Source organism: Corylus avellana, chromosome 11 (assembly GCF_965113065.1).
Source record: "Corylus avellana chromosome 11, dhCorAvel1.hap1.2, whole genome shotgun sequence".
NCBI lineage: Eukaryota > Viridiplantae > Streptophyta > Magnoliopsida > Fagales > Betulaceae > Corylus > Corylus avellana.
In genome coordinates this window covers 19,891,100-19,909,881 of record NC_142500.1, presented here as the reverse complement: position 1 = coordinate 19,909,881, position 18,782 = coordinate 19,891,100, and the positions used below count along the sequence as shown (strand labels likewise).

The 18,782-nt window shown below is 35.1% G+C and overlaps 1 protein-coding gene across 1 annotated transcript; it reads right to left on the bottom strand.

Moving 5' to 3' along the window:
- Window positions 1-2,136: 2,136 nt before the first annotated feature.
- Window positions 2,137-18,115, bottom strand: XIJ (P-loop containing nucleoside triphosphate hydrolases superfamily protein). The gene is made up of 26 exons (XM_088511982.1): window positions 17,947-18,115; window positions 16,582-16,710; window positions 14,454-14,597; window positions 14,193-14,338; window positions 13,951-14,107; window positions 12,044-12,102; window positions 11,434-11,593; window positions 11,136-11,285; window positions 10,901-11,037; window positions 10,659-10,805; window positions 10,448-10,549; window positions 10,111-10,168; window positions 9,927-10,028; window positions 9,372-9,409; window positions 8,634-8,760; window positions 8,371-8,541; window positions 8,072-8,203; window positions 7,885-7,994; window positions 7,692-7,752; window positions 7,247-7,424; window positions 6,466-7,046; window positions 6,258-6,380; window positions 5,533-5,643; window positions 4,310-4,449; window positions 3,134-3,387; window positions 2,137-2,494 (listed from the first exon to the last, which is right to left on the bottom strand). The coding sequence occupies exons 1-26, from the start codon at window positions 17,989-17,991 to the stop codon at window positions 2,451-2,453; spliced, it is 3,606 nt and encodes a 1,201-aa protein (XP_088368108.1). The 5' UTR covers window positions 17,992-18,115; the 3' UTR covers window positions 2,137-2,450.
- Window positions 18,116-18,782: the final 667 nt, after the last annotated feature.

The following is an 18,782-nucleotide window of genomic DNA, read 5'->3' as shown; positions in this document are numbered from 1 at the left end:
CTAAGAGTATGAATGGTAGACAATTGTTTATGTTATTACTGTGAGAATGGTGTATTTTTATAATAATTTGATTAACTTAGTTATAGCCAGATTTGACAACAATTACACGCCATTTTTTTTTTCTTTTTTATAATTTGAAAAGCAAAGATTTTGCAAGCTGACAATAATAAACTGGATTATTAGTTGCAGAGTATTAATTTGATATAATTTTGCGTGGCCCTCGTTCATGATATGCCTTGTTCACATATTGAAGTTGGCCCAAATGCTTGAATTGCTCAATTCACTCGCTACACGTACATTTTGCTGCAAAGTTTTCAGGAATTAATATTTCATAGTACATTTTTATTTTGATTTTTAAATATCCTTCTTGATCTATCTCATTTTTCTTCAGCCTTGTTGAGTAGAGAGAAAGATTCATATTATATATCTTATTTTGAGTAAAAGGATTTAGAACTTAATCCGTTGGAAGCCGCCGTCAAGTGCATCCAGTCTCCTGTATTGGTTTCAATTTTCAAAATTCGAAGATTAACCTTTCGATCTTCACATTGAAATTCTTTTATTTAAAATTAAATATGTTTATCTATTTATAGTTTCTCAACCTCTTGGTGTTGTTGAAACAACCAGTTACAACTTACATGCATGCATGATGCATGGACGTACATACGTACAACCAAATCTTACTTGATATGGTTGTAACCAGGCAAGAAAAAATAAATAAAAATTGAGATAATACATGAAGAAAAAAAAAAAAAAGATATATAATTAATAAAAGTGAAATCAAGTTAATCATTTCCAGCTTAGCTGATCATCACCATGTACGTAGGTCCACCATGCAGGGGTTGCGAGCACATGCAGCAAGGCCAGCTGGTTAGGTGCACCTGCCTGGACCCGCTTTTGGGACGTAAGTGCATGGATTGGGACCAGATGGTGCCACTATCCCCCTCAGGGACTGGAATTGTTCTCTCTGCAGTGACCTTGTGGCTCCAAGCTGGGAAGAAGCTAAGAAAATGGCGAAGAACAATAGGATTGTGAGCACTTGTCTATAAGAGAGACCCATCGTCGTCGTTTCAAAGGAAATTAATGAACTTTCTTTGCGATATTTTTCTCTACTCTCTGGTGGGTTTTGGGCACAAGTTAATTTGAAAGGAAATAAGCTTGGAGTTGGTGTGAGAATGGAGGAGATGGAGAGCTATTTATATATATAGAGAGAGAGAGAGAGAGAGCTTCTTTATATATGCTTGACCGGTGCATAAATACAAGTTGGACTAGGCATCGATCGGGTTGAAGGTTGAACCGTGTCGAACGTATCAAATTAATACACGCTATATATGTATAATAATATTTCACGGTCAAAGCAATGAAAAATATAGGAAATTAGTGGGTCTAAAAACAAATAAAGGTTGTATGCATAGGGTTGAAAAGTTGAACAATGACCAGGCCTTGAACGTTTATGAGACTTCAGCCCATGTCCACACAACGGAACTCTTTTTCTTTTACCGTGACAAAAACTTCACATACTTAATTGAGGCCCAAGTTGATTGGTTCAAAATGCCCAAGGCTCAACAGGAATGGATGAAGAGGTTATGGTCAATACATGAGGTTAGTTGAGGCTGGCAATTTCTTACAAGATTCGTTAATTAGGTTTGAGATGCACGATGCATTTAATTAATTAATTGAGTTAGAGTTAATTTGTATAGTCTTATACCCATCTTTTAACATACGTCCAAAACCCGATACACAACGCCGCGGGCTAGTCTAACCAAAACCATGAACTTCAAAACAAGATTAAGGATGCCCAAGACCAAGAATTTTTCAAACAAGAACTGACCACAAATCCTACTACGTACCTTGTTTCCCTATAAAAAAGATCTTAGGCATCCTTAATCTAAAGCAAGGCACCACATAAAGCATGGATACCGGTGAGAGTGCTTGCTAGAAAAAGAAAGCCCAAACTCATAAAATGGTTTAGGATTTTTTTAAAAAAAGAAACATTTTACGAAAATTAAATTAAGACTTTTTGGGTCAACCAAAAATGTTTCGATTTGATCAGGATTTTCGGTCGTATCAAATAACAAAAAAGAGGGAAAACATATTTCAAAAAACATTTTACATTGAAACAAACGGAGCCTAAACGCAAAAGCTAGGAAGAATAAATTTATTCTTGGAGATTGTCCAACATACAATCATGTTTTTGCACTTTTGGCCCTTTGCCCGTTTGAGCAAGTAAAATCACAAAATATGCAAGTGAACTAATATAGCATTACTTATCTACAACCGACTAATGACTAATTAAGCATCCTAAACAAGATTATCTGTCCATCTACAATCTTTTATGATAACGTATGTGAAAATTCATTTTAGAGTAGGTACCTATTCTACAATGCCCAAAGGCCCAAGTTTTATGAAACTAGCTAATATCGAAGCTAGATTTAATAGAGAAAAAAGTTCCATTAGAAGTAGTCATCAAATGCCCTCTCCTTATCACTTTCAAATCCTGCACAGTGCACCAATCCAAGGAAAAAAAAAAAAAATCATTGTTAGCTTGGAAACATTCCATATTCAAAAGAGTAGCAAATAAAATTGGAACATAAAAATGTTCTCTAAGAAGCAAGGACAAACTGAGATGCAGACTTAGAGGGAATGAATTGCAAAGAAAATTATATTCCAACAAAGTGAGAACTTTCGGGCAAACTCGGTGTTTTCGATCTCCCTTGCAATAAGCCAAGTAGCAACAAGCTGGTCCATCATCTTAAGTCATTTGATCTTTTGATTTTAGATGTCCATTTTGCTTTTGGGTGATTCTCTTGTATACATTCTTCATATTAGGATTGCACACCTTATTGCACTTTTTTAGAGAAATTTATTACTTAATGAAAATTTAAAAAACTACCTCTTACTTCTCCTCTTAGAGCAACGAGGGATCAATTGAGATTTCTTGAATTAGACAAACATTTTTTAATTAAATATGATAAGGCTATGCAAAAGTATGGAGGTCAGAAAGAATATTTAATTTACTGTAGGAAATCAGCTTATCAAAAATTTATATATCCATGGATCTCTTTGTTTGATTCAATCCTTTCAGCAACTTATTTTCACTTCTACTCAATGCAATACACTAAGAAGATGGACTGACCTGAGAATTCTGCTGCTGAAATATCCTGAACTATCAGTTGGAAGGAACTCGAGTTGGTGGCAGAGAAGGTTGGTGAAGCTGGAATTGGAGCTGCAAAAGTGAAATCAGAGTCGGAGGATGAAGCATCTGAGGTACTGGAAGTGAATTCAATCTGTTCATCCCCATCAACGGGTCCAGAAGTTGAAGTCTGTCTTGATGAAGTAGACAATATCATTTTCAGCTCTGAAACTTGACTTGACATGGAAGACATCATCCTGAGACACACTAAATTAGATTTAGTATTAGTCAAATGACTTAAGAGAGGCTTTACAACTTGTCATAATTTTAAAATGATTGCAGCTTCTATCAAATGGAAATACTTGAAGTATCTTCTGTATTAATACCATGCTCATTTCCTTATGCTCCCAGCCCCCTCTCTCTCTTTAATTTTTATTTATTTATTTTGTTGCTAGTATCTTCTGCATTCTTTCTCGTTTTCACAAAAATTTTCTTTCCATTTTGTCCACATTTTCAAGTATCTTTCTACAAGAGTAGGTAGCAAGGTCTATAATCTTGACTTGAAGAATATGTTTTCTTGTCATTAACACTTCAAAAAAAAAAAAAAAACAATCGTTTATTTTTCCAATCAGAAGAGTAGAAAAGAAGTGATCAAGGCCAGACTCAATGAAAAAGGCAAAGTGGTCGAAAGAAAAATGAATATCAAATGGTCACAGTGTTATATCAGTGCTTAAAACATCTTCCAAATGGTTGATTTTCATCTGTTAATCTCCCTAAGAGTGAAATTTTCAAGATTGTCAGCAATTTTGTGATATTTTCTATATTATAAGATAATATTCGCTCATAAAACATGGGGGGTTTGATACGGTCTCATCTTCAACTTGGAGGACTTAAGGCGAGGAGAGAGGGCTCTCTCCCATCTCCCTAAAGAATAAAATAAAAGAGAGAAAATATTCACATGCCATACTATCTTTTTACAACCGGAGTTTCATTCCAAGAATTGGTTCCACATTTAGCAGTGAACTATGTCACATGCAAGCATTTATTGTCAGATTTGATTTAATTGTTGAGGAAACACCGTGTCAAATTCTACATCTAACATTTCCAAAAAAGGATTATGTTAATCAACAATTGTGAGATTATAGCAATACTTGAAGAGCATCATACTAATAATACTACCTGTTCAAGGAGTCCTGAAGTTGATGAACTATTCCGTCAGTTTCTTCTAACTTTTTACGTCTTTCTTCATTTGATTCCTGGGCTTCCGCATATTTCCTTTCATATTGATCAGCTCTTTGTTTTTCTGCCCGCAACAAGGCCTGTGTAAAGTAAAACCACATAAAATATATGAAAAAGGAAGTTGGAATCCCTAGGCCAGAAAAATAGGAATCTTAGTATCAATAAGTTGTGCCAACACAAAAAACAACTTAAACAAGGAAGCTCATTCTTCCCTAACTGCATCTATCAATAATCATATTCATCTTCACGTTTCGTGAATGAAGCATATGATGTGCTTCCAATTTTATGATGATCAATGTAGTGGATATAAAATCAACAAGATACGACTATTGATGGGGCATGAAGAGGAGAGATGCTATCAAGACTACATAAAGATGGATGCTTATCAAGTCAATGTAGAAAGAAATTATATACCAATCCAGTCTTGATAACTTGGAGATAGTAGGCAAGATAAGGAGAGGTCAAGTGACGTGGCGTATTATGGAAGAAAAGAGGACAGGCAGAGCTAACATTGAACCAACTGCAGGCGTTGCACATGGCAAAGTAAAGAAAATCGGAATGGGGGTGGGGGTTACTAGACTTGGACCTTGGACCTCATAGACAACTAAATATCATGTCATGTTGATGGCTAGAAAGAGGATGGAAAAGATTGCAAGAGCAAACCCTTGAGTTGTTGTTGGCTTCTCATTTACATACATTATAGCATATAAAAGTACAACATTGCCCTGCCATACATAAACTGTAATAGGAAATATTACAATTGATTAGCCAATTACCGTGTTAGATTTTGTAAGCAGCATAGAGAGAGAGGAGGTGCCAGGGAGGAGACGGTGGAAAAGACCTATTTTTCCTTTGGTAACCATTCTCCTCCTAATTCAAATTTTAAAATTTCAACTATTACTTCCCCCTCATTGGTAGACCTCTTAAAAATATCTTCTGTATGTTAAATTCTCTAATGAAAAAATCACCAGCCTTTCTTAAGGAAGAAACTTACTATGTCAGCATGTCCATCTTTTTTTGTCATAACATTTGCATTGACAGATGCTTAAGAGCCAAAAATAAGAAGATTGACGGAACCTTTCCTTGCAGGGAAGGAAAACAAAGAAAAAGAAAATAGAAGAATGCTGGAACATTTGAAAATGTACAGGCTTAATAAACACTACCTTCAAATTTTCCACTTCCATGATGAGAGTATCAATCTTTTCAGCACCTCGGTCAGGAATTGAGGGTTCTCTAATTACAGGGAAAGCTTTGTCAGTCACTTCTCGGGCAACCTGACATTCATTAACAGCCAACACATTTCTTTAATCAACTAAGAGTGATGCTTCTGGTGCGTACTAACCATAATAGCAGAACATGCACCATTCATTTCATTGGAAGCCAACAGTTTTTGGTGGTGGAAAATTTGTAGATATAGGAAATGTCCTTAGTTAACTAATCTCCATCATAATTTAACCATGTCTAAAAGTGCCAATTTTTTAATCTCTTGAACAATTACCATTCAAGTTTCAATACTTGACATGTACATTCACCCACACGCACACAGACTTCATGGAAAGTTCATAAATGATCTTTGAATGCCTTGAAAGTGGACTTTGCAGGAGTCCTATTATCATAGTTTATTTTCATAGCAATGTTTTTTTAAAGAGAGAAGAACTCTAGATGATACCCTCATATTATTAAAAGCCCATAATTCTGTCAGCAGGAGACAGCTAAGTATTGTAATATGACTAGGTAGCAGTCTAGGAGAAGGCAAAAAGGTACTAGCTATAACGTGATAGTATGCAAAACATGCATTCTTCAAAAGTTCCCTGCAGACAGCATATCAAATTTCGAAAAAGAATTACTTAATAATTTAAGAACAGAACTATGTAAAAAAAGTGATTACCATCTTCTTTTGTTTCCTAAGCTCTCTGCTGACAGCTCTCCCTTTCCATCTGCTTAGCGAAATAGTTGATGCTTTCTTAAGCTTCTTATAATCTGAAAAGGCTCTGTGGCAGCGCCAACTGGCCTGCAAGTTTCTATAATCAATCTTGGAGAACATGAAAAGCAACAAACTATTAATACTAAGCAATGCAAAACAGCTATAAAATAACCTGAATGATAGTTGCAGCCTTGGTACACTCCCTGTATCTGAATTCATTACGAGCAACCATAGCCCGTAAACCTGTCTGAATGATAGTTGCAGCCTTGGTACACTCCCTGTATCTGAATTCATTACGAGCAACCATAGCCCGTAAACCTGTCTGAATGATAGTTGCAGCCTTGGTACACTCCCTGTATCTGAATTCATTACGAGCAACCATAGCCCGTAAACCTGTCTGAATGATAGTTGCAGCCTTGGTACACTCCCTGTACCTGAATTCATTACGAGCAACCATAGCCCGTAAACCTGTCTGAATGATAGTTGCAGCCTTCGTACACTCCCTGTACCTGAATTCATTACGAGCAACCATAGCCCGTAAACCTGTCTGAATGATAGTTGCAGCCTTCGTACACTCCCTGTACCTGAATTCATTACGAGCAACCATAGCCCGTAAACCTGTCTGCAAGATTAGTGTAGAAAACTTAGTTCTGATGTAGTCATTTCTGGCCAAGAATCTACGCAAATCCCTCTGAATTTTGATAGCAGCTGCATTCCTTTTCAGAAATTCATATAATTTGCGAGCCAGTTCTCCTAGAAGTCATAACAATAAGACACAAGATATTCGGTATTCAGCCAAAAGAAACCTTAGAGCATGGGAAACTGAAAACTGTGTAAAAATGATGGTATTTAGTGAAATGGTACATGCATCAGCTGATAATGCCCAGGTGTATCACGGAAACATTCTGAAAATAATGGTACATTTCCAATAAATGGGCATTTGATGGACTCACCTCTCCAAAAGGATTGTATACGAATAGATGCCTTCCGCACACTAACAAAGTTTTTACGAGTAATATGAGTTCTAATCTGCTTTTGAATGACCTTGGCTGAGATGCCAAGTATGCCTGCTCTCCGTGCATCTAACTCAGCCATCTGACCAGCTTTTAGGAAAATCTTTGCTTTCCCAATCTGGAAAATTATTTATGGGTCAATTGCCTATACAAAGACATCTCGCAAAAGAAGGATGTACATTAATATGAGAGCGGATGTGATTATGCTCAATACATAGCTAGTTCAAGCATAGTAAATGAGAACTTCCTTGAAATAGATAACTTCAGGTTGCCCACCAGGCTGAGGCCAATAAAGATATTTAGAGCACTCAAAGTATTAAAATTATAATCTTAAGGGTTAACAGACATCAGCTGCTCCTCAACCTGTGAATGGTTCGGGTGTCACCTGATAGCCTGTAAGGCCCATCTTCTCCAGAATCTTTTTGCATGCTACCTCTTCTTCATAGCTGCTTATTTCAGAAATGAGAATTTAACAATGTACAATCAGTAAACATGAGAAAGAACTTGAATATGGGCAAGTGAAGAAAACATAAAACATTAAAATTGTTATCTAGATTGGAACATAAACTGATACTTACTTGCCTTCCAAAGCATCTGGTGCAAGGATACCAAATCGAGTTAAAAATTCAAAAAAGGTCCTGCAAGTAGGGTATCCAGTGCATTTGATTCTGACTGCTTCTAGAACCCCCTACACAACTGAAAATGAGAATAAAGTGCACAAGCATTTATAAATAATAGCACATCATGACTTCAGCTTGTACTTACACCAGAACGTAATTGTTGCATGACGTTGTTATTCTCAAATATTGAAGGTTTTAAAAAATTATTTGGCTTCACACATCTAATGTAGTGGGGCTCTGTGGAATTTAGTGTTTCCATCAATTGCTGCAACTGTAGCTGCACCAATCAAGTCAGAACATGAGGTTTGACCTTTTCCCAACAGCATGACATTGATTGAGTTGTTAACATATCACATAACTTCATATATAATTACCTTCCAGTTACAGTAATTTACTGAGGTAAATCCACCACAATTGTAAAGAAGATGTTAGGAAAAAAGATACCTTAAAACGAGCACCAATAGATGAGAACTTGGAGGATTTGGCCATCTCATCAGAAAGTGAAGGGAAAAGGCCTGCTACAAATGAACAACTGGAAGAACTCAACAAATTTTGATGTTCAACAACAACATAATCTTTATTTTTGTCTAAAAATTGATCGGACTGATATTGAACCTGAAAAGAAGTGCAGAAAAAGTGAAGATACTTCAACGACAATTCACATTACAAACATTAACTTATATAGCAAAATAGAGAATAAAACTTACTTCTCCTGCATAATGAACAATGATAAAATCCGAGCGCGCCAATTTTGGCTTGATGAAGCGTCTGTGATCTTTGAATGTCTGATAAAGCTTTTGTGAAAATGTTTCATGAGTTGCCTTGGGAAACATACTGTAAAAAGAAGTGCTAACCAAATAAGCCATATATATATATATATATATATAACCTCAAAATAAAGAAAAAATGAACTGCCTTGTAACTTGCTATTATCAAATCATGGAATGCATTCTAACAAAGCCTGCTATTGGATCACTTGTCCATCTCCTGCCTACCTTGCATATTAAGGGCCTGTTTGGGCGTTAAAGAGCTTAAAAAGTACTTCTAGTACCTAAAAAGTTTTGCCAAACAAAAGCTGGCTTGTTTGGTACAAAATTTCAAAAGTACTTTTTTTACTTTTTTATTCTAAAAATGGCCAAAACACACTTTTAGCAAAAGCTTAAAAAATTAAGTTTTTGCCCAAAAACATTGTTTGACTTAAAAGTTCTATTTCTCAAACACAATTCCAAACATGCTCTAAATATAAATACTAGAGGCTAGGAGGTGCCCTTATATAGTGTGCAAAACTGAAATTTTATAAAATAATTCTTTTAAGACTAAATATTAGTTTATTGATCAGATACCTTACAGCATCTGATTGATTGTGATATTAGGCCAATGACATTGATTAAGCCAAATACGTAAATACACATTAACAAAGAAAGAATCAAGAAATGTTATCCTACCAAGCTTCATCCAGCAAGGAAATGATCCCCCCTGGTTTCTGCAAAAACACGATGTATTAAGATGGGTGCGTGGCAGCTAATTCAGTAAATGAACAGTGCAGAAATAAACCATAATAAGACATGATGAGCAATAGGATATCTATTGAATTTTTTCTAATTAATTGTCGCTTTAACATTTCTGCTGGAAAAGACATATGGAAGACATGATGAGAATATCTATCCCCATTATGTTATCTAGAAGTGATTCTATTCTCTGTTACAAAATTTTTTAAAAATAAATAAATATATAAGTACAAGCATGTACTTTTGAACACAATAAAGGTGCCTGCCAGTAAATGACCAGTGGCAGTGGCCCTGGTACCCTAGTGATATTAGCACTACACTCCTACGAGGCAGAATGTTATAGTAAAACAAGATTCTATTGAGTAACTTTAGCATGCATGTGCGTAGGCCAGTCTCATCGTTAGGTCTTCAGTATGGTTACCAAAGAATAACTACCAGAACATTGTATGAATGAGTATACAGTTGTCAGCTACAAGAAAAGGATAAGGAAACCTTTTCAATAAGATCCAGGATATCTTGGTTATCAACAAATTCTATGTAGCTCCAATCAATTTCCTCCTTGGTGTATTCCTCTTGCTCCATCTTGAACACATGCTGAAAGACATCATCATGCTCAGATTGTATGTTGAGGAAAATCAGTGAACAGTAAATTTGTCAAATACAACTTAATTCATACCTGGTTGAAATGTTGTTGCAGCTTTTCATTTGTAAAATTAATACAAAACTGCTCAAAACTGCAAAACAAGAAATAGAAAATGATAAGCACAACAACTAAGTACAAAGCACAGCTAAATTCAATATCAGAATTTTCATCTATAACTTATCAGTCATTGTACCAATCACCAATTCCAGTGGCATCTGGGGGGCTGTCCAAATGACCTCAATTTGAGAAGTCAGTGGTTCAAGCCACCCTGTGCAACACGAGGACCAGAAGAACAGGAGCAATGCAGTTACACACACATACAGACATAAGCACATATCTGCATTTACATAACTACTTAATCAATCATCACCTATTAGTTTTGAAGCTTTCAAAACCATAAATGTCAAGGACCCCGATCAGACATTTTGAGGCAGGATCTTGCCCGATTGAGTCATTGATTTTATCCACTAACCTGGAAGCAATAAAATCCATGGAGGTGTAAATGATTTTTTTCCATAAAAATAAGAAAGCATTTCGTTATTATATAACATGACTTCTATGACCCAAAGCCCGCATCTTACCACTCAAACAAGTGACAATATATTGTCCTGGCTAAACCATCCCTCCTAATTGTAGCGCCATGAGGATCAAGGGTTCTCTCGATAATTTCTTCTGGGGTAATCATTACACGCTTACACAGTGCATCTTCTAATGCATGAGGATCACACCTGAGAAAGGAACAAGATCAACAAATACAGCGCATGCAAAAGAAAAAGAAGTATCTTATGAATCTATGATGATAATAGCAAAACTTTGATCACACATGAGAAGATCTGCCGTCATTTGAAGATGAAATTTGGATTCTTCATCTTCTACAATTGCTGAATCACTTTCTTCCCCCTTTACAAAATCAATGTTGCCAAGATGAAGAATTGCTGCCACTACTCTGAAAATTGCATCCTGAGAGAGAGAGAGAGAGAGATTATTCTCCGTTTTACTGCATAAAGTATGTTTGAAATATGCGCAAACAAGTGTTTAGATCCACACAAAATCAATACCTGCTCTTTTTGACTTATTCCAACAATATCCATGGCTCTCCTAGTAGCAAGATAATCATGAGCATCACTTACACCAACCAGTTCATAGCAATTTGATTGATTAAGATAGTGAAATGATTTTGGATTTCCCAACTTGTATCTCTCTTTCTCCTGATAGGAATTAAGAATCTATTAACTTGAATAATTTAACATATACAAATCTTTCAAGGTTCTAGCAGTAAAAAGATTTAAGAGACAGAGACAGAGGGAGAGAGGGAGAGAGAGAGAGAGGAGAGAAAAATCAAGCTAAGACATCTACCTCAGGGGGAGCTGCACAGAGAAGGTAGAAACAATGGTAGTTGCGCTCAGGATCTGAAATTTGGCAAACACGAGATCTTTCGAGAAGATAAGTTCTAATGGCTGCCCCTGATATTCTTCCTTTCTTATCAAATTGAATCTCAACAAATTTTCCGAAACGACTGCGTAGAGAACATCAGTAGGTATAGACTGCCAACATGTTATGAATATCACATTTGTCTTATATGAAGTAATATAAATGAGCAAGAGATAGTTCGTTTTCTCAAAAAATCCCATCTTACCACGCGAAATATTCATGTGAACTAAAAGGAAGAGAGATTCCATCTAAAACACTTTTGCCATTTCTACTTCCATTAGGAACTATGCTGCAACCTAACTGGCAAACCCTGTTGATTTACTCACTAAAATGTTGAAACCATATGATGCTCATAGCTATAAATTCATTATTCCACCTGAACTTAGGATACACTATGATATGAAAATTCACTGGATCCCCTTAATATATACTTTTTTTTTTTTGAAAGGACCCTTATAGATACATTCATACATATGTAAAGGTAAGGTTCATCAATCAATAAAAATTTTCACATAAAAATATGCACGCTTCTCACCTGGAATTGTTATTTCGAACAGTTTTTGCATTGCCAAATGCTTCCAGTACTGGGTTTGACTGCAACACATCAGATAGAACAAGAGCTTCAGATAGGCCAAGTTAAAAATTAATATGACCTAATTGCAAAAAGAGGATCAATTAATGTAAATTCTTTTAAAGGGAAACTAGACACGCAAGGCTTCAGATGTCATCATACTAGAATTAAGGAGGCAACTATATACTGCAAGTTGGGCTCTAGATGTCATCTTTCAATGATGAAGAAAGAAAGTCTTAGAAATTATTTAATAATCATAGGCTAGCTGCTCTAATCTCCTCCAGTTAGCTTTGAGAATGCTTGTCGCGCTATAGAGCCTCCTAATAGTACATGAATTTAATATATAACACAAAAGAATCTCTGTCAACAAGGAAATCAATTTTACAAATAATTTTTTTTCTTGTCAGGCAGATTCTGCATGTCTTAGTTATCTTATTCCTGCTTACAGGAGTTGACTAAGAATGGTTTTGTACGACACAAAACCCGTTGTCCAAGCTCCCTGAATTAGTGTGTCCCCTAGATCTTGGCTCTGCTGATAAAGGTATAGGACTTAGGTTCAAATCTTGACAATTAGGAAAAGACTAATAAGACATTCATGTTGTGTTCCTTGGGAAAGGTGACTCCTTAGTGGCAAAAACTTGGTGAAGATTAATAACACTTCAAGAACATATCTGGGACATCTATCCACAACCAAGATAAAGCATGGTAAAAACTTAGTCAAAAAGCAAACAAACTAATACTGAATAATCAGATTGTGGAATGCAAGTGAATCCGGTTCAATCCTTTTCCTTTATCCAGCTGAATTAACTTATTAAAACAGAATTTGAAGTAAATGAATTCGTCTACTTAATCCTAATGCCTAATTCACTGCTCTATTCTCCTCCACCATACAGATCAAGTTTTTAAGTAAATGAAGATGCCTTGCACCATGCAAAATCTGTTGTGCAAGCGCGTTAGTAGCTGTTCTGCAAAAGCATGCTGTGCTTGCAACCTGAAAACTATGTTTTGAAGATGTCACTAAATCCACAAAATGATCAAGTTTTTAAGTAAATGAAGATGCCTTGCACCATGCAAAATCTGTTGTGCAAGCGCGTTCGTAGCTGTTTCTGCAAGAGCATGCTGTGCTTGCAACCGGAAAACTATGTTTTGAAGATGTCACTAAATCCACAATATGGTCATAATAGAAATACTGAGGATATATTATGTGGTAATTGAAGTAGAAGATGTTATTTATAGCCATATAAGGCTCATTTCCATTTTTTTTTTATATCAGCTTATTTTTGGGGTATTCAAAGAGACTAAAGCTTCATTTCCTAAGGATCTAATCCAAATGTTTGAAGTCACACAAGAAAATAATATATGACCCAAAAAGAGAAGCTTCTTGTTATGTTATTGCTTTAAAAGGATAACAAGCCATCAAATATCATAGAGACTTGAAGTTACACTTCTGCCATAGAATGCAAACTTGAACCTAAAATTTGGGTTTGAGATTTACGTTGGAAGGCTCATAAGAACAAAGTCTTTGACGGCTATACTAGAATGATTAATTAATACCAAGTCACTTAACAGCCCCCAGATACTTCTAAACTAAACATTTAATGACTCTTTGAACTCGCATACCTAACTTTATCGATTTATGGTCAAATTTCCTATTGGATTGTAATTCCAACTAATACCACTTGCAGATTTTCTTTCACTAATTCCCATCAGAAAATATGTTCAGCTTTTTCAAATGGATCAAAATATTCATTCCCACCGACACCATTTTTTTTCCCCTTCCACAGGCACGCTTGTTCTTCTTGTACAGCCCATGAAATTTTGAAGCTGTGACTTGTCTTAGTTATAAGTTAGTGTTAGATCATCCAGCTTACTTCTAAAACTTGTTGTTCAACAGTCCGCCGTCCAGCTGCAGCATGGCCACCTAAATAGGCAAGGTAACACATAAGCATTTTGGTTGTTTCCGTCTTACCAGCGCCACTTTCACCGCTAACCAGAATAGAGTTGCTTTTTCCCTCATTAATCATTGCCCTGATCCAAGTTTAAGCAATTCAGAAGACAAACTGCATCATCTTTTAAGAAAACAATGTAGAACGTAGAAGGAACATAAGCTTACCTATATGCAACATCAGCAATTGCAAAAACATGAGGGCTGAGTTCTCCAATTGGCACTCCCTTGTAATGTTTCATCACGTAAGCATCATACAAATGTGAGAGCCTTTGGAATGGATTGATAGCAATAAGAACGTTTCCAGTATAAGTCTGCCATTATGTCAATGTATTATAACAAATCCTCCCGAAGCTGCATTTGTTAATAATTTTCTCTCTCCAGAGTGAACATTAACTGATATAAAACTGAAGCAGAGGGTAGTCTTACATAAATTTCATTGATCTCAAATCTAGTTGCCAAATTATGCAGCAGTCCAGGTTCATGCAAATATGCCAGCTTAGTCATGTCATCAACCCCAGATTCAGGACTTTCCATATCCTTGGGATGTAATTTTGACAAATTTGCAACAACCTGGCCAATATCAATGTAGGATGTATAGCAAAGCAGGATATATAAAAAGGAAGTCAGTTTACCAAATGAATAAACCGTATGAATTCAAGTAAGGGATATAACATCAAGTCACTCAGTGAATTCATTATTTGGAAAATAAAATAAGCAGTGCCCTTTGTAATGGAAACAAAATTATAGATAAAAATATTAAAATGATGAAAAGAAATGTTTTTTCTGTTCAAAGAGTCCTAAAAATTTAAGAAAACCGTAAGTTACAGCAAGAGACTTAAAACAACAAGGGTTGGATTATAATCTCTTACAAGAAGAATTGTGAAGAAGAATGAAGACGTAAAAATCTAAGAAATGTATCTGAAGCAGAACTTGTATGAAATTGAAGAAAATAGAGAGCTTGTTCTTTATGGGATGCATTAAAAGTGTCCATGTATTGGATGATAAAATCAGTATACATACTTTACAGTACTTGACTTCTGATTTTTCCCTACACATTATAGTCTTCTAAGGAAACCACATAATTTTATATATAGTGAATTGAAGAGTTTAAGAATATAAAAAATATCCTAACTATCTAGCAGGCTCACAAATCATGAAGCTGTGGACATGTTTTTTAAACCCCTAAACAACATAATTATATGAACTAGGTTCCTAAATGGTATCTAAAACTGTGAAAAATCTTCAAATAGAGAAAATGAAGTCTCAAATATTACTTACCTCTATAAGAAGAGGAGTGACATGTGTGTCTGAATAGTTGTAATTCTAGATTAAACCTTACGAACAAGATAATTGAGATGTTTGCAACCAAAAGATTCTTGGTCTCCAAAAAACTCCATTTAGATTATGTTAAAAAGAAAGGGGGGGAAGAGCACCTTTTAACCCTAGGATCTTCAAAATGCTTTACAAAGCATAGTTTCACTTTCTAACCAGTTTAACTTGCTGGATTTTAGAAAACTAATACCAGGACATGACCTTTTTTAGATAGTTTGAAGTATTACTTAATATTTCCACAGTGTCATGACCTTATATATTCTTCTTATTCAATCTTGTAAGAGTAATATGCTAAAGGAAAACCATTTCCAGGAAAGATCCCCAGTATAAGATTGTCATATTTGAAAACAATTTGAAGCACACAATGCCAGGTAACAAAGGCAAGTAGCATTTTGACACCAAAACAGAAAATGAAAAAATTTATATTCATATTTTCTGTTCAGTAGGATATGCAAAGGTAGTCAAGTCAGTACTTGTTCTCAAATTGCTGAACCAATTAACGTTGGAAGGGGCACATGTACATGCACATATCCCTAGTAAGAAAAATAAGGACATGTCTGGTCCTTCTCATATACCATCGTTTACTCTCTGTACAAGGAAAATAAAGATGTCACAGGAGGTAGTTTCCAAGAAATGTTTCTCTAACAGTCCATTTTCTGGAAATATGACAAGAAGCTTTTCCGTGTTTCACCTCCACCTTTTATTTTTTATTTTTATTTTTAAAGAAATACATAAAAACATAAATGACCAGTCTAAAGAAAAAAATCAAATCAATTCAAAATATAAAGGAAGTTCAAATCTGTAAAATTCTTGAAACCATGCTGCAAAGATTTACAGATTGGAAGAACATTGATGACAACTAGACTTTTAGACTATTAGAACATAAATTAAATGATTAAATTTATCCATTCCTATCAGCTTAAGCTTTTAAGACAAGCGATGATTTAATATAGTATCAGAGCAAAGGTCATGAGTTCAAACGTTGTCTCTTTCATTCACTTCTCATTTCAATTAAATATTTCACGTGTTGGGCCTTACTTATTAAGAAGGAGTTTGAGCCCACAAGTGAAGAGGAGTGTTAAAATATAAATTAAATGTTTAAATTCATCTATTCTTACTAACTTAAGCTTTTATGACAAGCAGTGATTTAATAAAGATCATGAAATTCAATGCCTATTAGACAGGAAGGAAGATTATTTGACATTTTATGAGCTCAACTCACCGTCTCCCCGTTACTAGTTTGAATCTCAGCCTCCTCTCCATTAATATCAATCACTTGTCCATCAATCCAAACTAATTCTTGGTCTTCAACCCAAATGTGAGAACCAACAACAACATTCTCTGGCATGCCCTGCAGCAGTTGAAATGTACAATATTATAATAGCTTAAGATCAAAGCTGGTGCACAATTTTTTTTTTCTTTTCAGTTTTTCTAGGGTAAGAGCAGAAAATATACATCAAAAAAAGAAGCAGCATAGAAAATTCCCATATTATATAGATATATTACAGTGTGCCACAATTGTTAGCGATAGTGACTCATGTTCATAATGAGTGGTTTACACTATTCTAATCTCTGGGCCCATGGGGGAGAGGTTCTTCTCTTATTGGATATTTTTCATGTATCAGGCCAGGGTTGTAACTATTAACTGGAGTCTGGAGATATGAGTTTTAACCCTATTTTATTTTAAGGATATAGTCAAAATAATTTTTCTCTCGTGTGAACATAGGTACAATGTCGAGCCTCATAAATCCATATACAGTTTTCTTTCTCTGTTTTCTATTTCACCATTTTTGCATAGAATCAACAACAATGTATATCCATATTTTTCACTCAGTAGAGCAGAAGCTCAAGAGGAATTTCATGCTTTAGCCCATACGTTTACAAACTAAAAAACCATGCAGGTAGACATTTCAATGCCTATTAACAAGCACAGATATAGCCTATTCAAAGGCTATTAACAAGCATGGATATAGCCTATTCTAGATTCATAGCAACTGTCTGAACTTTGTCAGAAAATATCAAAATTTCCACCAAGCTATTAAAAAATCTTTCTTTTAATCACTTTAATTTGTCATATTAAAATAAATGATAACTTTCTATCACTTTAATGGAATTGGTTTGGCACCTCAGCTCAATAAATTCCTTCCAACTCAATTGATTATATCTAATTAAATTCCAATATAACGAAAGTTACCTGAATAGCGAGCATACAAAATGTCTGTGAATTTCATCACAATTCCAACAATCCGACGCTTTTTATAACTGAATTTTCAAATTTTCACACTACTTTCTTCATTCTGAAGCACACACATTTTCAGTATTCAAATTTAGGAACAAGATTAAACAGTGTTAGAGATTTCAGAGTCACCGTCGTTGTAATACATAGAAAACCATTTCTAACCATGCAAAGAACCCAAAAAACAAACCGAATAAAAACAAAGAACACGAGGAATAGACATCAGCCCATGCTATGAAAATTGGAAATGAGAATAAATAACCACATTTCAGCAAAACCCACACTGTCCAAAGATAAAGTCCGCAGCTTGATATCAACTTTGAAAAAAACAGAGTTAAAGCTCACACATACCATTTCTAACAAGTGTGATGCCCCGGCTACACAGGTTTTCCTCATCCAACACTACTCCAACTTATTCAACAACGAAAACCCAATTCAACTCTACGTCCAACCAAACCATTTCAAAGCTCAATTCGAAATTTTCATTCAAAGATATTCCAATTCAAGTGGGAAAAAAAAAAAGCCAATTGACGTAGGGAAAACTTTCTCTTTCTCTTTGTTTTTTCTTGTTGTTTCTTTTTCTTCTTCTTTCTTGGCCTGGCGTTTGTGTTGGTTCCCTTTGGTTTGTGGAAGTGCCATTCCTCAAAGGCCTCCAGTTTCGTCGCCATTTTTCTTGGAAGCTCTTGTGGTTCTCTGCTCCTCTACAGTTTTACTCTCCCTGTACGTGAAAAATGGTTTAACTGAACTTACTGGCAGATGTTGGGCCCTATCAAACCCAGGCCCTGGCCCACTTCCATCCCTACATGGGCTCTTATTTTCGGATCCAATACTATAAGGATTCTTTCCTATGCTTTGCTATGAGATCCGATTAACTATTTTCAATTTGGTTAACACCGATTTATCATTTGGGTTACAATAATACGTTTCATAATATAAAAAATTCTTAAAAAAACAGTAAAAAATTTTAGAAAATAAATTACCCATGGTTGTGGGCCAATTTTTTTTTTTTTTTTTTTTTTTTTTTAATGCAAGGTATTTTTGTCATTTATCTATGATACGTTAACCAAATTGAAAGATTTGAAAGACATTGCAACAAATGTACATTTAATTGGAAGGAGTAATATTTTTTTTTTTCTAAAGTTTATGATAATTTCATTTATCAAACTCTAATTTGTTAATTTCGTCTT